This window comes from Mirounga leonina, unplaced genomic scaffold (assembly GCF_011800145.1).
Source record: "Mirounga leonina isolate KUSES-001 unplaced genomic scaffold, KU_Mleo_1.0 Mir_129, whole genome shotgun sequence".
Lineage (NCBI taxonomy): Eukaryota > Metazoa > Chordata > Mammalia > Carnivora > Phocidae > Mirounga > Mirounga leonina.
The window spans coordinates 65,185,425-65,207,865 of record NW_023270323.1 but is presented as its reverse complement, the minus strand read 5'-3'; the positions used below and the strand labels follow the sequence as shown (position 1 = coordinate 65,207,865).

The following is a 22,441-nucleotide window of genomic DNA, read 5'->3' as shown; positions in this document are numbered from 1 at the left end:
GCAGCAATACCAGAGTTAAATGGTATTCATCAAAGCAGTTGAACCTACAATAGTGTAGGTCTGCTATAATGCAATGAGCCCATAAAGCAGATATGAGTTATGCTTCCTCCTCTAACACTATAAGTTGAATGAACTCTCTAATGTCATCACAGTATACCCTCAAAGGCAGGGGAATACTGCAATTATAAATGACAGCTGAGAAGAATAATGGTCACCATATTGGAAGTAAATGTTAGTAGAAACCCAGCAAACTTTTACTCATTAATTTAAAGGAAAGCTTTCCCTAGTAATGCTTACATGAGTACATTAGAAATACAGCAGTCCAGGGGTGCCTGGGTGCCTCATGTGGTTAAGTGTCTGACTCTTGGTTTTGTCTCAGGTCATGATCTCAGAGTCATGGGATTGAGCTCAGTGATGGGCTCTGTGCTCAGCAGGGATTCTGCTTGAGATTCTCTCCTTCTGCCCCTCCCTCCCCCAACTTGCATGCACTCTTTTTCTCTCTCTAAAAAAAAAAAAAAAAAAGAAAAGAAATACAACAGTCCATGACAAGTGTTGGGAAAGTATCTCCGAAAGAAATCCATGCAGGTATAGGAAATTGCTAAAGAAATTATTTTCTGAGGTGCATCATGAGTCCTTACACGTTTACCTCACAAGAAAGCCTTTCAGTATTTCCTTGAAAGTTGTCAGAACTCTGGTAGAATGCTCTAGCAATGGTTGCAGTGATATGCAAATCAGATTTCTTTTCTCAGTGATATTTGTCCACTCCACTGGCTGCAATCTCCTCTTCCCATAAATCATCCTGCTCTGGTGTATGTCATCTCCTCAGGTTCAGGACTTTTATTAAACATTTCGACATACCTCTTCAAGAATCCAAAGGAAGAAGTATGGTACAAAAATATCATGAGAAAAAACTAAAACTAAATGGCCTTGTGAAGGAAATAGTTCCATAGTGACCCTTTTATGATGTCTATGATGTCATATTTTTTAAGCATCCATGTATTTCATCCACTCTTACATCCACTCCTGTTGCTAAGGAGAGTATACATGATGGTGGTTGTGAAGTGCTTACACTGCAAATCCCAGGTTTCTACCAACAGAAATGTCATGCCATCCATGTTTTGCCCAATGCCTGTTCTTTCAGTTGTTCTCCCTGACAAAGGAAGTAGACTGATACGTGTTTGAGAAGTAGCACAAGCAGATTGTGGACAGAACTACCAAAGAGAACACAAAGGCTGGACACCAGGCACTCAGATCAGAGAAAAGAAAGAGGAAGACTCACATCACTACCCAAATAAGGTGAGCATCCATTCATTCCTCTGGCAAGAAGGTGGCAGGTAAGTTGGCACTTCTTAGAAGAAGTTACCTTCTTAAGCACTACAATTGTTAGTGACCATACTTACAATGAGCTGTATGCAAGTTCATAAGCAGAGACCAGAAAGCATCCTGGACATTTAGAAGAATGTGGGGCGTTAACTCATCAGCTACACCAAAAGGAAACAGCTGAAGCAGACAAGGCAGGGAAAACAGGATTTCATGTGCGGTAGACTTCAGGGCTATTTATCATAAATGTATAAATAAGAGGATTAGCCCTTCAGTGTTCAGAGCATAAAAGTTGATCACTAAGAACTAGAAGCTGTTTTAAATTTCTGTTCTTTTTTTAAAATTTAAATTCAATTAATTAACATATAGTGTATTATTAGTTTCAGAGGTAGAGGTCAGTGATTCATCAGTCTTATATAATACCCAGTACTCATTACATCACGTGCCATCCTTAATGTCCATCACCCAGTTACCCCATCCCCACACCTCCCTCCCCTCCAGCAACCCTCATGTATACCACATGGACTCTATCCAATTATTATAGTTAAGATTCTGGTGTCTGCAGTGTCCCCAAATCAGATAAGAAGTCTCTTCACAGAGGATTCTTTAACAAGTGTATTTTTGCCTGGTTGTATTATTTGCTACGGATATATCATAACATTTGGGAAATATCGGCTTTTTTGTTTTCTTAATTTTCAAGATGTGAGCATATCAAGCTAAGTTATAATTTCGTAGCCAAGACAACTTTTTATCCTTTGAGGTTTCTTTCAGATTTTCAATTCATTAGTTGATTAAATTGTTAAAACAGCCCACCACCTCCAGTAGGGATGACTTTCACAGACATATAGAGTGAACCCACTGATACAATAAAAATGAAGGATGGAGTGTTTCATTTTCAGAGACCTGCAAGTGGAAAGCATGACTGGCTTTATATATTATTCCACCCTGCTTAATACCTAATCCAATTGGGAAAGCATAGGTTCTTCTAAATTAAATTCCACTCCCCACTTCCCTAGCTTGGAATGGGGTTGCTCAGAAAAGTCACTCTCTTAGTAGCATGAAATTTAAACACGGCCTGCATTTCACAATTATGGGAGAATTTCTGAAAGTTTAAATGGTGCTATGCCATGACTTGTACTGCTAATATCCCCAGATTCTGTATGTGGATTTCTCTGTTCCTCTTAGACTTGGTAAATACTCTGTAGGCAGGGACTGATCTTTATAGAGCCCAACAGTGTTTAGAACAGAGAGTATTAAAAATGTTTATCTGAAACGGATAAATGTTCAACCAGCTCTTAGCTTTTTTTTTTTTTTTTTTAAATAGGCTCTACACCCAACATGGGGCTTAAACTCACAACCTTGAGACCAAGAGTCACATGCTCTACAAACTGAGCCAGCCAGGTACCCCTTCAACCTGCTCTTAGCTTTTAAGAAATTAGAAAATAGGGGCACCTGGGTGGCTCAGTTGGTTAAGCGTCTGCCCTTCGGCTCAGGTCATGATCCCAGCATCCTGGGATCGAGCCCAGCATCAGGCTCCCTGCTCAGCAGGGAGCCTGCTTCTCCTTTTCCCTCTGCCTGCATGTCTGCCTACTTGTGGTCTCTCTCTCTGTCAAATAAATAAATAACATCTTAAAAAAAAGAAATTAAAAAATAAATTTGCTCTGGCTGCTTCTTTGAAAAACTTGTGGGCAAATTTTTGGAATGCCATACACTCTGAAATACTTTTTTCTCTGTAATTTGCTGTTCTTCTCTATTTAATTGTGCTGAGGAACACTTTTGATGACTTGTGTTGTATTTTTTAAAAAGATTTATTTATTTATTTGGGAGGGGAAGGGGCAGAGACAGAGAGGGAGAGAGGGAGAATCTCCAGCAGACTCCCCACTGAGCATGGAGCCTGAAGCAAGACTCAATCTCAGGACCCTGAGATCAAGAGCCTGAGATCATGACCTGAGTAGAAACCAAGAATCTGACACTCAACCGACTGAGCCACCCAGGAGCCCCAGATGCCTTGTGTTGTATTATTCAAAGTCCCAGTTTTCTCTTATATATATATATATATCTGTCCCTAACCACCACTAAAGACCATTAAATGGTTATGAAGAATTTTTGAGGTCAAAATCTTGGTTCCACCCCCTACCCTCATCACTGTTTATCATAAACATGTTCATAGAAATTAAGAGGAAACCACCAGGGTCAGAAGAAAACATTTCTTATTTCAATAAAAATTTTAAAATCTTTACTGTATTCAACAATTGGTCTGTAAAAAGCTCATTTAAATAAGAGGATTGGCCCTTTAGTTTTCAGAACATAAAAGCTGATCACTAAGAACTAGAACTGGTTATAAATTTCTGTTCTTTTCTTTTTTTAAATTTAAATTCAATTAACTAACATACAGTGTATTATTAGTTTCAGAGGTAGAGTTCAATGATTCATCAGTTGCATGTAACAGCCAGTGCTCATTACATCACATGCCCTCCTTAATGCCCATCACCCAGTTACCCCATCCCCCACCCACCTCCCCTCCAGCAACCCTCAGTTTGTTTCCTATAGTTAAGAGTCTCTTATGGTTTGTCTCCCTCTCTAATTTCCTCTTGTTTTATTTTTCCTCCCTTCCCAGTTGATCCTCTGTTTTGTTTCTTAAATTCCACATATGAGTGAGATCATATGATAATTGTCTTTCTCTGATTGACTTATTTCACTTAGCACAATACCCTCTAGTTCCATCCATGTCATTGCAAATGGCAAGATTTCATCCCTTTTGATGGCTGAGTAATATTTCATTATATATGTATACCATATCTTCTTTATCCATTCATCTGTTGATGGACATCTGGGCTCTTTCCATAGTTTGGCTATTGTGGACATTGCTGCTATGAACATTGGGGTGCAGGTGCCCTTTCAGATCACTACATTTGTATCTTTGGGGTAAATACCTAGTAGTGTAATTGTTGGGTTAAATTTCTATTCTAATGTCATTTATTTTCTTCCAGTCTAAGTTTCCTCACCTGTAAAATGGCCTCTAAGAAATACTGACATCACATGTAAAAAACAATAGAAAATTAAAATAGTGTATAGAAAAGAAAAACTTTAAAAACTGGATACAACCAACATGATGGGTCTATTTTGCTGCTTCCAAAATTTGCATTAAGAAACTTCTGCATTCTCTAATACACTCTTTGGGCTAAATATAAATTTTATATCAAAAAAAATTGGAGAAAGACTTCCCTCCCTAATATTGGAAAAGACACAAGTGCTGGGTGATAATCAAGATTCAGTTCAGTTGTTTGAGTGTGAAGTACAGGCACATTCTGAGCCCAGTGAGGTTCCCCAGTCACCCAGGGTGATGGAGAAATCCCAGGCACAAGGCAAATTTTCTCTGCACCTCAAACTCTCTTTTCCAACTCTAAGGAAGAGGGAAATTACATGAGATTTACAGCCAAAAAAAAAGAAAGAAAAGAAAAAAAATCTCAAGTTCCAGCTCTACTAACAAAGAAATCATTGAAATGTCCAGCCTCTGAGTCTCAGTCTATAAAATGTAGAAAGTAATAGAATTTTACAGTGAAGAAATGATAACTCATCTACAATATGTATATAAAGATCCTAGCACTATTCTAGAAACTCTACAAATGTTGGATGTCTTTTAATATTCTCAAGTCACTTATCACTTATGCTGATTTTGCAGAATGAAGTTGCCCAAATTCTGTAGGAAAAGCCTTTCTGGGATCAGGCCCAAGCCCCAAACCTTTATTAAAATGCATGTAGTTATTTGATTTAATGAGTCTTCAGAAAAAGATTTCTCCAACTTTATGCAAAGAGAGGGTTTATTTGGTCAAAACTCATTTTGTCAATTACAACAGAGTTAAGTTTTTCAGGTATCCAAAACCATTGGGGGTGAGGGGGAAAGACAACAGTGACCGAAGAAAAGTCCCATGTATTAGTTCTATTGTTGCACAAAAAATTGCTCAAAACTTAGTGACTTAAGACAATACAAGTTTATTATCTCAGTTCTGTGGGGCAAGAGTCTGTCATGGCTCAGCTCTGTTCTCTACTCAGGGTCTCACACTCAACATGTTAGCTGACTGGTTCTCTTGTGGACCTGGCCGTGTTCCTCCTAGCTCATTCAGATTGTTGGCAGGATTCTGTTTCTTTGGTTGTAGGACTGAGGTCCCCATTACATGGTGGACTACTAGCTGGGTGCCTTGCTCAGTTTTCTTCTCACAAGTTCTGATTTCACTTATCTTTTAAAGGGCTCATATGAATAGATCAGACCCACAAGGATGATCTCTGTATCTTAAGTTCAACTGATATGGGACTTTAATTACACCTGTAAAATCTCTTTAAGGCAATACCTCGATTAGTGTTTGGTTGAATAACCAGGAGACAGGAATCATGAGTGGGCCATCTTTAGAGGTCTGAAAACTACAGTCTGCTTCTTCTCAATATGAGTTGACCTCAGTTTTCATAGCAGTTTCTGTTTAAGTGTCTTTTCTATAGTAAAATTCACTACTTGGAACCCTAGTTTAACTAGATTTGAAAGGAATCCACCCTGTCAAGGCTGTGTTCAGGAGTGCACAGGACCAGCATTGACTGCAAAATTGAATATTCTTTTCATGATTGTTATGACGCAATATTGCTATGAATCGTATTCCATATGCTGAGGGGTGTCCTGTCCTTATTCTTTTCTGCTCTATATCATCAAGGTCATTATGCAGATTTTATGAATTGATTAAATCACTTTCAAATTGGCATGACATCAGCCTACTGATATTGGAAAAAGAAAACACAACTGAATAAAAAAATTCTATTTAAAATAATCGTGCAATGTTTCAGTTGGAAAGAATAAAACACCAATATGATGATATACACATACATCCACCACACATACATATTTATGTATATATATATGATTATATGAAGATGTATTTTTCTGCAGCTTTGCAGCAATCTTATCCTCAGTCTTCTTTTCCTGACCTACTGCATTGGCTAGATTCTGGCTCTTTGATGACTTCATTGTGCCTATCTTCTTTTGGCTTCTTATGTGAGATCATACATTTTCCTCATTGTGTAAGCCATTTTTATTTATTGGTTTTCAGTTACTTAGAGTCAAAAACACCCTAACATATGCAATGACCCTGTTGTCATTTTATTATATCTCTCAACAGAGTGAGGAAATGGAAATGAGCTCACTTTATTGTTTACTGACAAATTTGGTGGAAGTTCTGCTGGACAAAGAAGTATAATCTATGAGATTGCATATGGGTGTGTCTATGTATGTAGATACAGTTGATTTGACTTGTCTAGATTGTAGAAAAATCTGTTCTAAGATATATTCAGCTTTGAGGGAATGCAGAGGGTGCAGGATGAATAAAAGTAGCAGTTAATGATCACCCATGGTATGCTGGGCACTGAGCCAGCTTGTGTAGGAGATGCGTGTTCTCATTAAGTCCTTATAATAAGCAAAGGAAGTAGATATTTTCTTACATGGTATGTGAGAAATGAGCTCAGAGAGGTTTAAGAAACTTCCCTAAGGTCAAGCAGATATTCAGCCATAGGACTGGGATTTGAACCCGTGTTTGGCTATAAAGCTCTTTTATCTTAGTAAGTTGCCTCCATGAAAGGCTGTAGAAAAGAAAAATAAACTCATGGGGAACTTTTATCCAATATTTTTCAAACCTATTAATTCACACTCAAAAAAGAAAAATCATTAATCATTTATTCAACAAATATTCCCAGGTCAGCAAGCATGGTCCCCACCAATTTGGAGCTTACAGTCCATGGGGAAGACAAGCATTCTTCAAATATTCACACAAATAAATTCATATTAAAACCCATTAGGGCAGGCAGTGGAGTCCATTGACAATGGCCTCTAACTTTAAGAAGGCAAGCATGGCATCATCTGCCCAGCAAAAAAGGATGAGTCCTAAACCAGAGCTTACTGAAGAGCAGAAACAGGAAATCCGGGAAGTTTTTGATCTCTTTGATGCTGATGGAACTGGGACCATAGATGTTAAGGAACTTAAGGTGGCAATGAGGGCACTGGGCTTTGAACCCAAGAAAGAAGAGATCAAGGAAATGATAAGTGATATCAATAAGGAAGGGACAGGAAAAATGAACTTCAGTGACTTTTTGACTGTGATGATTCAGAAACTGTCTGAGAAAGATACCAAAGAAGAAATTCTGAAAGCTTTCAAGCTCTTCAATGATGATGAAACTGGGAAGATATCATTCAAAAATCTAAAACGTGTGGCCAAGGAGTTGGATGAGAACCTCACTGATGAGGAGCTACAGGAAATGATCGATGAGGCTGATCGAGATGGAGATGGAGAAGCCAATGGGCAGGAGTTCCTGCGCATCATGAAAAAGACCAGCCTTTACTAAAATCAGTCTCTTCATATTGTGTGAAACCTGGGTTTTGAGAACATAAACTATTTTCTCCTACTGATCTCCCTGTATAACTTTAGTAACAATCTTGAATCTCTTTTAGGTATTTGAAAGTGTTCTTTGACATTTAAGTTCTTTGTAAGGTGACCTGCTGATTGCTTCAATTCCCCAGAGCAAAACAAAAGCACATTAGGGTGGTGAAAAGGGTCTTAAAGCTTTCACGTACCTGCATTTCTGTCTTGTATCACCTCACTCTTGTCATGGCTACCCCAGAACGACTTCTTAGACAAGCACATGTTGTATCCATGCCACCAGAAGCAGGGGGCATCTGTTATAACTGACACCCGAGTGCAGCTTTCTCTTTTATAAAACCCAGTGAACTTACTCATGTGCATTTGGATGTGTGTTTATGCTATTTGTTTTGTCTTAAAAATAAAGCCTTTCTTATTAAAACAAAAACAAAAACACCAGGGCAAAACAGCATGAAAAATCTAACTGCTTTTCATAAATTAATTCAAATGTCACAGTGAGGAGATGCAGGACAGTCATTTCATTTGCTTTCATGAGGAAGGTATAGGACACGGTCAAACCCAGCCCTCAAATACATCTTGTTATATATTCCTTTCCCTCTCTTTTCTTGTTCTTAATTCTGAGAAAAGAATTCTTTGTCCCTCTTTCAGGTACTTGCTTCTCAGCAAGTTGCTGTTTAAGGAGCAGCCCTGAGTCTCTGGAGCTTGGCTACAAGTCAGAGGAATGTTTATTCTGTTTAATTAAATTCTGTTTGCTGCAAATACTTAAGAAGTCTTACCCTTCTTTGCCTCCAGTGATTCTTCAGAGGCTCTTCTCTAAGGGGGACAATTAGCAAGGGTCACTGCCTGGGAGGACAGTCCCGCCTTGACTCGCAATGCTTCTAGGTTCCCCACTGTGGGCACAGTGGCTCAGAAGGAGACTGGGCATCTACCTGGTTACTCTCAGTCAGCTGCCCAGAGAGCTTCAGAGGGGTCTACAGAGCTCAGGTGATGCGCCAGATCAGCTAGCCGGCCTCAAACATTCTGAGTGTTTTATTACAACATCGAGGCACAAGGGGGCAGCAGTGTCCTCCAGGATAGCAGGAAATCTGATTTCTAGTTCATATTCTGAGAGTTCTTTCCCTAAACTTGTTATTGGTGTAAGTATGAGTAGATTTCTTTCCAGAAAGATATTTTCCCTTTATGAAAGGGGACTGTGAGCTCCTGTTCCCGAATTTGGTATGTAGAATTTCATTTTTTTTTTTTAAGTAGGCTCCTCGCCCAGCATGGAGCCGAATGTGGGGCTCAAACTCATGACTCTGAGATCAAGAACTGAGCTGAAACTAGGAGTCAAACACTTAAACTGAGCCACCCAGGCGCTCCCCAAATTAGGTATATAGGAACATTAACTATTTCAGGGAAAGGGGCCCAGAAACTATTAACTCCTCTATTCTGGATATTACAGTTGGAGTAAATCAGCCTAAAATTATAATCTCTTTTTTGGCAGTTGAGCCACCCCTAATTTTAGTCATTAAAAATCTGTAGGTTGTAGGTCTAAGGAAACAAGTAAATAAGCAAGACAACAACAAAAATCCCAAGTCTGAAATTCGAATAAATTTGCTTTTAAGTGCATGTGGGTTCTGAAGTCAGATTGCTTTGGTTTGCTTGGCTATATTACTGGGGAAATTTTTAAATCTTTAAAACAGAAATAATGATAATACTTATCTTGGAGTTATTATGAGGTTTAAATAATGATAACCCATATACAATGTTTAGGACAATATCTGGCATTAACTGTGATGAGGATGATTTCTATAACAGTGGGGGTGATTATTACGACCCTGTTCAGTTTTTGTTATTTTTTTAACTTAATGGAGGATGTTAGATCCTTACTAATTACTTTCTGTTTATTTAATCATAAATCAATCTTCCTTTTTCTTGTTCTAAATTGTTCTAAATTGTAGTCTCTGGAATTTGTTAGCCCCTGGCTTAAAATCCACTCATAGCACTAGTTTTGGGACTTCGAATGGGTTAACTTTTGCAAGCCTGGGTTTTCCCATCATTCATTTATTCATCAAATATTTTTGAAAACATATTATATGTCAGAGAGTGTAGTAAGTGTTGGGGATAAACAATCAACAGGACAGACGAAGTCCTCTGGGGAGTTTGGAATCTATCAGAGAAGGCACATATGAAATAAGGAGCTCCAGAGATGATCATTTTGGTAGAGCAGTGGTAAGTGCTCCAGAGCAAGAATGGGAGACAGTCTAATCCAGGAAAGGTTACAGGGAAGACCTTCTTGAAGAAGTCACACTTAAGTGACTTTTAAGCAGAGACCTGAAGGATGAGAAGGATGAGAAATTCACAAGAGCTGGGGGAGAGGTCAAGGCCATATGCAAATCCTGGCATGAGTTCAAGTCATAGTGACAGTCTCAGCCCTAGTTAGTTAATTCCTGGCCCACTATACATGTCAAGGATCAAGGTCTTTACCATTCATATGATGAGGATAATATACCTGTTTTATAGGGCTCTGGAGAGAATTAAGTGATCCTTTACACAAAGTGCCCAGTAAAAGGGCAAATCACATTCTACACAATCAATATTGCTCTGTTTCTTTTTCTGTCCTACCAGAGCTGAATTTCTAACTTTGGTATATTATTTATCCAGTACATAATTATTTAGCATCTACTACAGTGTATGAGGTTCTCTGCTTAAGCTGAATAAACAGAAGAGAAAAAACAGACATGGTCTTGCTCTGGTGGAGGTTTTCCACCAATCAGCTACTATGTTCTTTGTGTGGGTGAATTTATTTCACCCGAACAAGAGTTTCAACATAGCTGAGGATTAAGGTCTCTTGTTTCCATCTCTGTAACTGAAAAAAAAGCAAACACACAGAATAAACTCTCATTGCCATGGATTACACTGCAAATAATTTAGGATTATTACTTTGTAGGAGTTATTTCTGAATCTTTCTTTACTTTTGACAATAATTAAAAATGATGATGATAATTTCTACAATGCATACTTGTACACGGTGCACCTGATTAGGATGGATCTTTATACTATTATAAGTGCTAATGAGGCCTCAATGATACTGTGTTAGGAACTAGCATCTTTCCAGAGGGTTGGAAGTCCAGCACCCTAGTAGATGTAGCTCTACAGATATGTTTACCCTGGTAACTGAAATAGTCTAACTCTTATTATATTTAATATATTAAATATTACACATATATTTATTTAATATATAAAAATCTTGACTTCTCAAAAGTATTCCAGGCATAGAAAAGAATCATCAAATCACAAAACTACCACTTCTACTCTTGATTTATGTCTACACACTTTTCATTTTTAGAGCTTGTCAATATTCAAGACATTCATTTTGCAAATATGGTAAAAGCATTTTTTCAATCAGCAAGAGATCCTCTTCAAAACTCATGTTATATAAGTTTATGATAACAATTTTTATTCTCTCTAGTGAGGCATAAAGCTACAGGTTTTATGTTCTTGCCACACAATGAAGTAAAAACAATACATGTTTTATTTAGTATCTTACAGATGTTTTCATTTTCTTGTTCATCAGCTGTTAACCTTACTGCTTTCCAGAGAGAGATAAATATTTGGATTTAAGTTACGGGAGATTTATCTCAAGTCTTCTCTGGGTTTTGTTGTTGTTGTTGTTGTTGTTGTTTTATGTGTGTTTTTTGTTTCTTTGTTTTGTTATTTTTGTTGGAAGATGAGAAGTCTAGGATGGTTTGGCCTCTATATAACCTCTCAAAATATTCTAGACATCTCTTATTTTTTCACAGCCTAACATACCTAGTAAGATAAGGAATGTTTCCTCTGGTAGTTAAAATGCACAGTTGAAAAAGAACACTTTTCCCCAGAGAACTGGGATAATTGTACTTTATCATCATTTCTAATTATACTTTCATTCTTATAACTAATTTTGTCCTTCTTTAAGAATTATTTCCTTAATTCTACCATTGGAAAATGATTTGTCACATCTTTCCGTAAGTGTTCGATTTTTGCATTTTTCCATTTTATGCCTCTGTGTCAGGCACCGTAAGCAAACCCAGGTCATTACTTCAGAATAAAATAAAAACCAAATATTATTGTAGAGTATAAATTATTCACTAAGAGCACAGTTAGTACCTGTACTATGGTTTCTTCATTTTGTGACTATTATAGAGAGTAATTTTGAATGAATGGAAGCATTATTCTTTAAGATCAGAATGCAGACAAATAGATAGACTTTCTTTGGTGGGGGGATGTGGAGGGAAGTGAGTTATGGGGAAAAGATGGAAAGATGGATTAGTGCTGTTTCCGACAAATTGAAGTTTGAAGTATCTGATGGGCATCTAGGGGAGATAGAGCCAACAATCAGGAATCAGTCTGGGGCTCAGGTAAGAGGTCTAAGCTTATATCTATGGATTTATGTGCCTTTAGCACAAAAAAATCAGGGAGCTAAATACACTGTCTTAGGGAACAACAACATTTAAGAGATGGGCATAAGAGGAGTGGTCCAAAAAGGAGTAGTCAGAGAGGTACAAGGAGAAGCAACAGATAGTGATGTCAAAGGAACAAAGGACATTCAAGGAGCTCATGGCTTCTAGCTCCAGACTCAGCAGAGTTCATTTAGGTCTCAAGAGGTCATGAGAAAGAGGGGATAAAAGCATAGACCCTGGAACCAGACTGCATAGGCTTGAATTCAGGCTTTACTATTCATACTATCTGTGTTGCCTTGGGCAAGTTTATTAACTTCTCTGTGCCTTAGCTGCCTTATTTGTAAAATGGGACTAATAGTAATATTCTTACCCCATAGAATTTATATAAAGATAACACTGGCCAATATTTGTAAAACCTTAGACCAATCTTTGGTTCATAATATACACTAAATACATTTACTAAATTTAAATCAAGCAATTAATTATTTCAAGACTGGAAAGTATTCAATACATTTGCAAAGGAAAAAGAGTGTGACACACACATAACTGAGTACAGGGAAAACTGGGGAAATTTAAATGAAGTCAATGGGGAGCTTCAGTGTCAGTGTCTTGATTGTGATAGTGCACTACAGTTTTGTAAGATGTTATTGTTAGAATAAAATGGTAGAGGGAGACCTCTTTGCAGTGTGTCTTGCAACTGCATGTGAAATCTACACTTATCTCAAAATAAAGGATTTAATTTTTCATAAACACTCATAACTATGAAAAAAAGTTTTGACCTAAGGAAGAACAGTTTAGATGACATAGGAGAGACAAAGCTTATAGCTGGGGATTAGGTTGGAGGTGAGATATTATAGACTGAGTTTTGGTCATTCTTTTAGGAATTGTGTAAGAATAGTATAAGAATAAAATTTGCCAACAGAGAGGCCAGTGTCTGCAGATAAGTATTGTTGTTTGTAATGGTTTAGAGTATGTACTCTTACATATTTTTCTAAATGTGTAAGAGACTCGAGAAGGTTTAGAGGATATAAGGAAGCAGCAACCCCAACAGGGGGTTGGGGAGAAATTAGAGATACAGAATAAAGAGGGAGCAAGATATCAAAAGGAATGGGATTAAGAATACAGGGAAAAATGGAACATTCTTTTGTATTGGAAGGAATAAGACAGTAAATAAATATAAATCAAGTGCCAACTATGTACTAGACCCTGTTCTAGGAATTGAGGATGCGGTGGTGGAATCAGGAGAGTTTTAAATGATGTAAAGGTATTTAATTTTAGCTAAGTATAGATGGAGAGACATTTGATTATGGATAAGTAAAGGGGATATCAAATTGGGTATAAAACTTGTGAATTAATGGTGACTCTTATGCCTCTGATTTTTTCCTTCTGGCAAGTAGTAGAAGAGGAAAAAGATACTGGTTGACTTCAGAGTAGGCTTTTGCTATACTGACATTATAATAGGTTAAAAAATGGTTCCCCCAAATGATATACTTACTCTAAATCCTGGAAACTGTTAATATTACCTTATATTTTAAAGATGTGATTACTTTAAGAATCTTGAGATAGGGAGATTATACTGAATTACCCAGATGGGCTCTACATGCCATCACAAATGTCCTTATAAGACTGAGGCAGAGAGATTTGATTGACATGCAGAGGGGGAGGTGATGTGAACATGAAGCAGAGAGATACTGGTCTTAAAAATTGGAGTGATGCAGGCACAAGCCAAGGAATGCTGGCACCCGCCAGAAGTTGGAAGAGGCAAGGAACAGATTTTCCCCTAGAGCCTCTGGAGAGAACTTCTTGATTTTGGCTCAGTGTTATTGATTTCAGACTTTGGCCTCCAGACTGTGGCAGAAAAATTTCTGTTGTTTTAAGCCACCTTATTTGTGGTATTTTGTTAAGGCAGTCATAAGAAATCAACACAGGTATGATCATAGAACAAGAGTAAAGGAGCAGGAATGCTTCAGAGGTGTTTCATGTGATCAAAGCCATATGGTCTGGATTAATGTGGAGCCAGTGAGGCTATAGCAGGGATGGTGATGACAATACTCTGGTTTTTAAAGTCAGTAAGCAGGAGGTAGTGGGAGACAGGGCATTCGAACAGAGGGGAAGTTGTGGTTGAAAGGGAGAGACTAATTTAAGATTTCCGGAGTGGCACACTTTTAGGTAATTATGAGGTCCAAAGTCCAAATTATGCCCAGCAGAGTGAAAAGTGGAATAGAAGAGAAAATAATGACATTCAAAAATTCAAGAAACTCTGAAGGTCAGGTAGGTTTCTATTAGGTCAGTTTCATGGATGTTGCATTAAGGCCAGGAAATCAAGATTTTTAAGTCAGAGAAAGAGTATGAGATAGTGACTCTGGAAAGACAGCATGAGATACGTTGATTCTGACTCTCCCTGGCTCTGCTCTATTCTACTCTTGTCTGCTTTAGGAAGTTCCAGTCCTTCATTTCACATGATATTGGTGAGGTTCTCAATTGCAATACCTCTGTTTTCTGAGACCACAGGGCTAGGTCAATGTTACAGGCTTGTTCAAGAACAATTCTCCATCACCCAGGTCACAGTGATTGGTTCAGGTATGTCATGTGACTAAAATCCAGATCCTTTCTTGCTGGAGCTATCAGGGTTTTCTCTGGGAAGGCAGAAGAGAGAGAATCCTGATGATGATACTGTTGGAGCCCCAATCCAGCTGTGCCGGATGCTATTAATGTTTCTCTAAGTTATGTGAGCCAATACAATTTTTAAAACTTTAAATTATGCTATAAGGACTAGAAATTGTGCAATAAGGCATGAAAAGAAAATACAGATTGGGAAGGAAGACATAAAACTGTCTTTGTTCTCAGATTATATGACTGTCAAGGTACAAAGTCTCAAAGAATCAACCAAACAAACAATAAGCAATTATAGCAAGGTTGTAGGATATAAGGTTAATATACAAAAGTTAACTGCTTTCCTGTATAGTAACAATGAAAAAGTGGAGTTTGAAATTAAAAACACAATGTCATTTACATTACTGCATCCCAAAATGAAATATTTAGATACAAATATAATAAAATATGTACAAGTTCTAAATGAGGAAAATTGAAAAACTCTGATGAATGAAATCAAAGAATAAAGAAGTGGAGAGAGATGCCTTGTTCATGGATAGGAAGACTCAATTTTTCCAAGATGTCAGTCCTCAGATTCATCTGTAGATTCAAAACAATCTTAGTCAAAATCCCAGGAAGCTGTTTTATGGATAGCAACAAAACTGATTCTGAAGTTTATACGGAGAGGCCCAAAATAGCCAACAGGAGGCAGAATAAAGTTGGAAGGTCGATGATCCCTGACTCCCAAGACTTAATATAAAGCTACAGTAATCAAGACAGTAGGGTCTTGCTGAAAGAAAACACAACTAGAATAATGAAACAGAATAAGGAACCCAGAAATAGACCCACAAACAGTCAACTAATCCGACAAGGTGCAAAGGCAATACAGTGGAGCAAAGATAGTCTCTTTAACAAATGGTGCTGGAACAACTGGAAATACACATGCAAAAGAACCACACACAAAAAACCAACCAACCAAACAAACAAAAAAACAAAAATGAAACTAGACAACAGACCTTATAAGCTTCACAAAAACTAACTCAAAGTGGATCACAGACCTAAATGTAAAGCACAAATCTGTAAAACTCATAGGAAAGTATGGGAGAAAACATAGATGACCTTGGGTATGGTGATCTTTTTAGATACAACACCAAAGATGTGATCCCTAAAAGAAGTAATCAATAAGCTGGAATTCATTAAAATTAAAAACTTCTGCTCTTAAAAATATTACTGTCAACAGAATTAGAAAATAAACCACATATTGGGGGAAAATATTTGCAAAAGACACATCTGGAAAAGGACGGTTACCTAAAACGTACAAAGAACCCTTAAAATTCAACAGTAAGAAAATAAACTGATTTAAAAATGGGCCAAAAATTGTAATGCGCACTTCACCAAAAAGGATATATATGTGTAAATAAACATATGAAAAGATGTTCCACATCCTATGTCACCAGGGAAATGCAAATTAAAATGGCAATGAGATACTGTTATGTGTCTCTTAGAATGGTCAAAATCTGGAACTCTGGCAACACTAAATGCTGGCGAGGATGTGGAGCACCAGAACTCTCCTATATAGCTGGTGGGAATGCAAAACCATATAGCCACTTTGAAAGACAGTCTAGCAGTTCCTTACTAAACTAAACACACTCTGACCATACCATCCAACAATCATGCTCCTTGGTATTTACCCAAAGGATTTGAAAATTTATGTCCATACAAAAACTTGCAATGTTTATAGCAGCCTTATTCATAATTGCCAAAACTTGGAAGCAACTTAGACATCCTTCGGTAGGTGAATGGACAAATAAACTGTGGTACATACAGACAATGGGATATTATTATCAGAACTAAAAAGAAATGGGCTATCAAGCCATGAAAAGACATGGAGCAAACTTAAATGCATATTATTAAGTGAAAGAAGCCAATCTGAGAAGGCTACACACTGTATGACTCTATGTGACATTCTGGAAAAGGCAAAACTATGGAAGTGGTAAAAAATCAGTGATTGGCAGACATTAGGGTGGAGAGGGATGATAAATGTTGAGCACAGAGGATTCTTAGGGCAGTAAGAATAGTCTGTATTTTATTTTAATGATGGCTATGTGATTAAAATATACTTGAGCAAACCCATAGAATGTACCAAACCCATAGAATGTACAACACCAACGTGAGCCCTAAAATAAATGATAGACTTTGGGTAATTATGATGTATTCATATAGGTTCATCCTTGGTAACAGATGCACCATTTGTGTGAGTGATGCTGCTAATGAGGGATACTATGTCTGTGTCAGGGCAGAGGGTATATTTGAATCTTTGTACCTGTCTTTCAATTTTGTTGTAGACCTATAACTGCTCTAAAGAATAAAGTCTTAAAAATACTTTGAATTAGCTATGGTGAGCGGTGAATTGTGTAAGACTGCTGAACCACAGATCTGTACCTCTGAAACAAATAATACATTATATGTTAAAAAAAAAGAAGAAGAAGAAGAAGAAGAAGAAGAAGAAGATAGCAGGAGGGGAAGAATGAAGGTGGGGATATCGGAGGGGGAGATGAACCATGAGAGACGATGGACTCTGAAAAACAAACTGAGGGTTCTAGAGGGGAGGGGGTGGGGGGGATGGGTTAGTCTGGTGATGGGTATTAAGGAGGGCATGTTCTGCATGGAGCACTGGGGGTTATATTCAAACGATGAATCATGGAACAGTACATCAAAAACTAATGATGCATGGTGATTAACATAACATAATAAGAAAAGAAAAGAAAAAGAAAAAATAGTTTGAATTGGGTTTTTATTACATGTATTTCAAAATATCCTAATCTATTTCAGGTTGGTATATTTTCCCCAGCTTTTTGTTCTTTTCAGGATAGGCTACAAAGGAATAAATGTAGTCCCCGGTTTCTCTTGGTGTGTTTTGATGCTTCAGGAGATAACAATCAGATAAATGAGGGAGAGTTCATATTTTCCTTGGTTATTGTTTTAATCTCTGACCCCAGGCACAAGAGATGATATATTAGTCTATTTTATGAACTTCATTTTCACAACCAGAAGTGTTTGAGCTCTAGAGAATTATTTCAAAGACCAGCAGGAAGCTGAGATGATGTCAAAAAAAAAAAAAGCACACACATACACAACAAATGAAACAAATTAATCTGCAAGAACATTTGAGATTTCAAGAAATTTTAATTTCACGGTTGTTCTTACTCATTCAAATCGAATCTATTTGACAAATCTCTATTAAACTCCTACTGTAAGTCAGGCACATATAAATGAATAAGATGAACAATCTGAATTAACTTTTCACTGTGGCCTAATAATTACATAATGTGATGAATTTATTTGAGAAGCAAAATGTGATAGAACACTGAACCAGAAGGACTAGGTCTACCATAAATTAGGCATAGTGAAATATAGTGTGTTGATACGAATAAATATTGAGGATTACATAAAAATAAGATTCTGTAATAATTACAATTCAGATACGTCTTAATTCCTTACATTATCTGATAATTAAAAGAGGCCAGGTGTTATTATTTGGAAACCACAAAGGATCTATTCCATTAACACCTTTTTTGAGCCCCTACCTATATGTCTGGCACTGGGTTAGGCCCTGGGAGTACAACTGTGAAAAAGGCAGGTCCAGTTCCTGCCCTTAGGGCCCATCAAGGGACCCTCCGAAGCATCATGGGGATTATCCATGTCACTCTTGACATTTAGTAAGTGATAAAACTCACATTTAAACACGTGTCCTAAAACATTACAAAGGTCTCTCCGAAATGGTCTCACTTTTATTTTACTCACCACAAAATTGAATTCCTAATTCCTGTCCAGTGTGATGTTTACATAACTGATCATTATTTGCAGAACATGAGTTTGCTTGAGTTAGAAATACTCATCATGTTCAAGTGTGTCATTTTTAATCTGGGGAAACCAGGCAAGAGGTGTCAAATGATTTGCTCAAGGAAGAATAAAATTCTCTTATTACTCTGAGCCTGTGTTTGTTCCCCTGAACCATACTGTAAAAGACAGACATCAGTGAGGAAATATAAGGTTGCCAGGTTTAAAATCCTCTCTCTTTCTTCCCCAAATATACAAGTCATGATGGGAAATATGTTTTTTTTATATTTGTGGTGATGTGGCTACTGAGTAGTCAAATTTAGGATGACTCATTCTATAAGACTGGAACTCTCATTGTAGAAGTACTTTGAATTATTAAAGACAAATCCATCCTTTCTTTCCTTTTTTTCCTTCCTTTTCTCCTTCATTTTTTGTACTTTCTTCCCTTCTTTCTTTGATTATTTCATTACACAATCATTTATTCTACACAAAGTTATTCGATACGTAGGGTGTGTGTCCTGGGCAAAAGGGATACAAACAGGAGCAGGCACGCTCCCTGTTCTCAGTGGCTCACAATCAAGTGGAGGAGAAAGATGTGTAAATGGATCATTATAAAACAGTGTGTGGTGAGTGTTAACCATCCCTCGTGGAAGGACTGTTCACTCTTTACTGGGGAAGGGACATCTAGTGCTGGTAGGCTGGGAAAGATTTGTGAGAAAGAAAAGGCCTGAAGTCTATTTAGGGACTTAACCAGATTTTGAAATAAGCAAGGACATTCTGAGATGAGGAACTGCCACCTGCAAAGGCAAATAGTATTTTCTGTGGCTTTCCCCCACGCCTGCTCCATGGAATCAAGGGATATATAATTAGGAAGAGAGATGCTTGGTAGAAAGAAAACACCACTGGGCTATTCTAGCACCGGTTTTGAAACTTTAAGGCAGGGCTAACAAAGCATCTTAATAACAAAGGATTAGGATGGGGGACGAGGCAGAAATAAGGCAGAGAGAATGAGCAAGGCTAGTAGGAGTTCATGATGTTAGAGACATAGATAGGACCAGCTGGCGGCTCTGTTAATGCACACTGCTTTCTGTAGGATTAACAACTAGCACTTTCCTTCTTTGCTTTTTCTGATACCACGCTTCTTTGACCACTGCTGCCAATCTTGGAAATGGATTAATGATTCACTTGCTTCTCAAACAGCTCTGTAGAAACCACTTCAAACGGTGGTATAAGGCGGTATGAGTATTCTCAGATGGCGGAGCAATGCTATCCAAAAACAAACATCTGGCATGATCTCTACTGATATAGAGGATAGAATGTAATTAGTAATTTTTAATTTTCTTCATTATGGTCTTTGATATTTTTCCATCTTTCTGTAATGAACATGAATTAGTTTTGTAGTCAGAAACACTTAACAGTGTTATTATAAAAAGAATAAAATCATCACCACCATCAGCAAACTTACCTCAGTAAGTTTCCATCATGTTCCCTTATGAAAGGTGCAAAAATTAAAAAGACTATTTCCAGGTGCCTGGGTGGCTCAGATGGTTAAGCGTCTGCCTTCGGCTCAGGTCATGATCCCAGAGTCCTGGGATCGAGTCCCGCATCGGGCTCCCTGCTCAGTGCAGAGCCTGTTTCTCCCTCTCCCTCTGCCATTCCCTCTGCTTGTGCTCTTCTGTCTATCTCTCTGTCAAATAAATAAATAAAATCTTAAAAAAAAAGTCATTAAAAAAAAGACTATTTCCTGCTCATCTAGAACTGACACTGAGTTTCTGGTATGTGTGACCATTGGCAATTTCTTGCAAGTGTTTTTTCATACTGGGGATATAGTGGATGGACTGCAAGAAGAGGTGCCATGTGGTTGGGAGGGACAAGTATTGGACTAGAAGTCAGGAGGCCTAGATTACAGCTCTTTTATCTTTCCCTATTATATGACCTTGGACAATCTTATACTATTGAACCATCTGTTTTCTCAACTAAGGTGGGACTAATAATGCATCTTCCATCTACCAGACAGTGTGGCTAAAAAGAAGTATAAATATTTTACAGGCTATAAGAGGTTATATGCATGTAAGTTGTTTTTAAGATCAATTACTCATAGTCCTAAATACTGCTTAGAGACTCAACATAAGGGACCTTGCTCTGGAGATCTAGTTGTTGTGCAATTGGCAAAGAGGTCTTTTTGAAATTATGTTAACATATATGTGGGCAGTTTAGGTATATGTAACTAGAAATGGTTGAACTGTAATACCTGTCCTTCCTCACATTTTATATCTGCAAAGGCAGTTTTCAGGTTTCACAATAATAATGACATTTACATCTATAAATTCCCTTTCAAATGCTTACATCTTCCAAAAGATATACTATCAGCAATTTCCTTTCTGACAGTTTTACTCAGAGGACAATTGTTTATTTGAACACTTTGAGTTGCTGAGAATGTTATAGAAGTATTAAATACTGTATTATATTTCTGATGCATTTTGAGGATTTTCTTTTCTGCCTACAATTTATTTTTCATTTTAGAAATTTTCTCCTGCTCTTCTCCTATTGATTTTATTTTGTAGCACCATTAAGGAAGTGAAATGAAGGTAGGTAAGGGTATATTTATACTACAGGCATTTTTTCAATGCATTTATTTTAGTGTAAGACTACTTGGAAATACTAATTTGCTGCTGAAATTCTGTTTCATGTTGAATCAATAAGCACATTTTATTGATTTTTGAGCATTTTGGTCATTAATAGTTCAATGAATGTTAGCCATAATTCACCTTTAAGTTTAATGTTAAAATTGTTTAAAAATAATTTGCTTTTGTTCACAGCATAATTTGTTTTTAATAGAAATTCTCATTTGGGACTTTTTTTCATTAAAAAGCAACTGTGGGATAATTGAGTGTCTGGTTATACTTTCTTACTTAAGAAGGTTTTAATATATGGTTATATCTGAAAATGGGTTATTCTGTAAAGTGATCATTTTCCCCCTTATTTATAGGGATTTTACTACATGCTTCCTCCATGGTATTTTATTCTTCTCTGAAACACTTTTTATTTGGTATTGTGATAGCTCATTTACATATATACAAACACACACGTAATCACTAGATTGTAAGCTCTGTGGGGAAAGGAAATTTTCTCATATGACACATTCACTGCTCTATTCCCACATACAGCAAAGTGGCTAACAAGTAACATGCTAGTAAGCATTTTGAATGAATGAATGAAGGAGCCATAAACTGCAAGAGACAAGGGAAGATGTGGACATATAAATACATGAGGATATAATCCACATGACAATCCACATGAAATGTTATGTTAAAAATAAAACCCTAAAGTTTTATTTTTTTAATGTGACTTTATTTTATTTATTTAGTGACTTTTGGATGAGGTTGCCAAAAATGACAAGACTTGGACTGGTCTTTTAACGAAAATAACAATAAAGGATAGAATATAATTAGTAATTTTTGATTTTCTTCATTGGAACAAAATATTTAAAAATATTATTTTTAAATCAGACAAAATATTTTAAAATATTATTCAGACCACGTCATGATTGCTGTTTTTCTATGTAACGAAGAATACCTTGGACTGCAATCAGCAAACTAGTCTTTCCACCAAAAGGAGCAGAATTTAGTCTAACCTATCATTGCAGTGAGTGAAGGAGGATGAGCAGAGAACACACAGGGCTTGCACCTCTGAAGGAAACTCAGCTCTGAGAAAACAGAGAAGGTAGTCCCAGCACAGTTGATCATGTTGGAATTCAGCATCTTATAGAGGAAACTGATGGAAAGCAAAGGCTCTAAATGATGTAGTTATAAATAGTCTATGTTTACAGAGAACTTCAAACAAGTGCAGAAGCAA

At 37.1% G+C, this 22,441-nt stretch overlaps 2 protein-coding genes across 2 annotated transcripts in view; one reads left to right on the top strand and one right to left on the bottom strand.

Moving 5' to 3' along the window:
* The window catches only part of KCNIP4 (potassium voltage-gated channel interacting protein 4), a 1,124,144-nt gene that overhangs the window by 39,052 nt on the left and 1,062,651 nt on the right, over positions 1-22,441 (bottom strand). The gene's annotated exons all lie outside the window — the stretch shown is intronic.
* On the top strand, positions 7,031-7,887 carry LOC118010667 (centrin-2-like). The gene has a single exon (XM_035005225.1). The coding sequence runs from the start codon at positions 7,180-7,182 to the stop codon at positions 7,696-7,698; it is 519 nt and encodes a 172-aa protein (XP_034861116.1). The 5' UTR covers positions 7,031-7,179; the 3' UTR covers positions 7,699-7,887.

Excerpts from the sequence above, each read along its gene's own strand:
- LOC118010667 (XM_035005225.1), top strand. The coding sequence starts at position 7,180 with ATGGCCTCTAACTTTAAGAAGGCAAGCATGGCATCATCTGCCCAGCAA.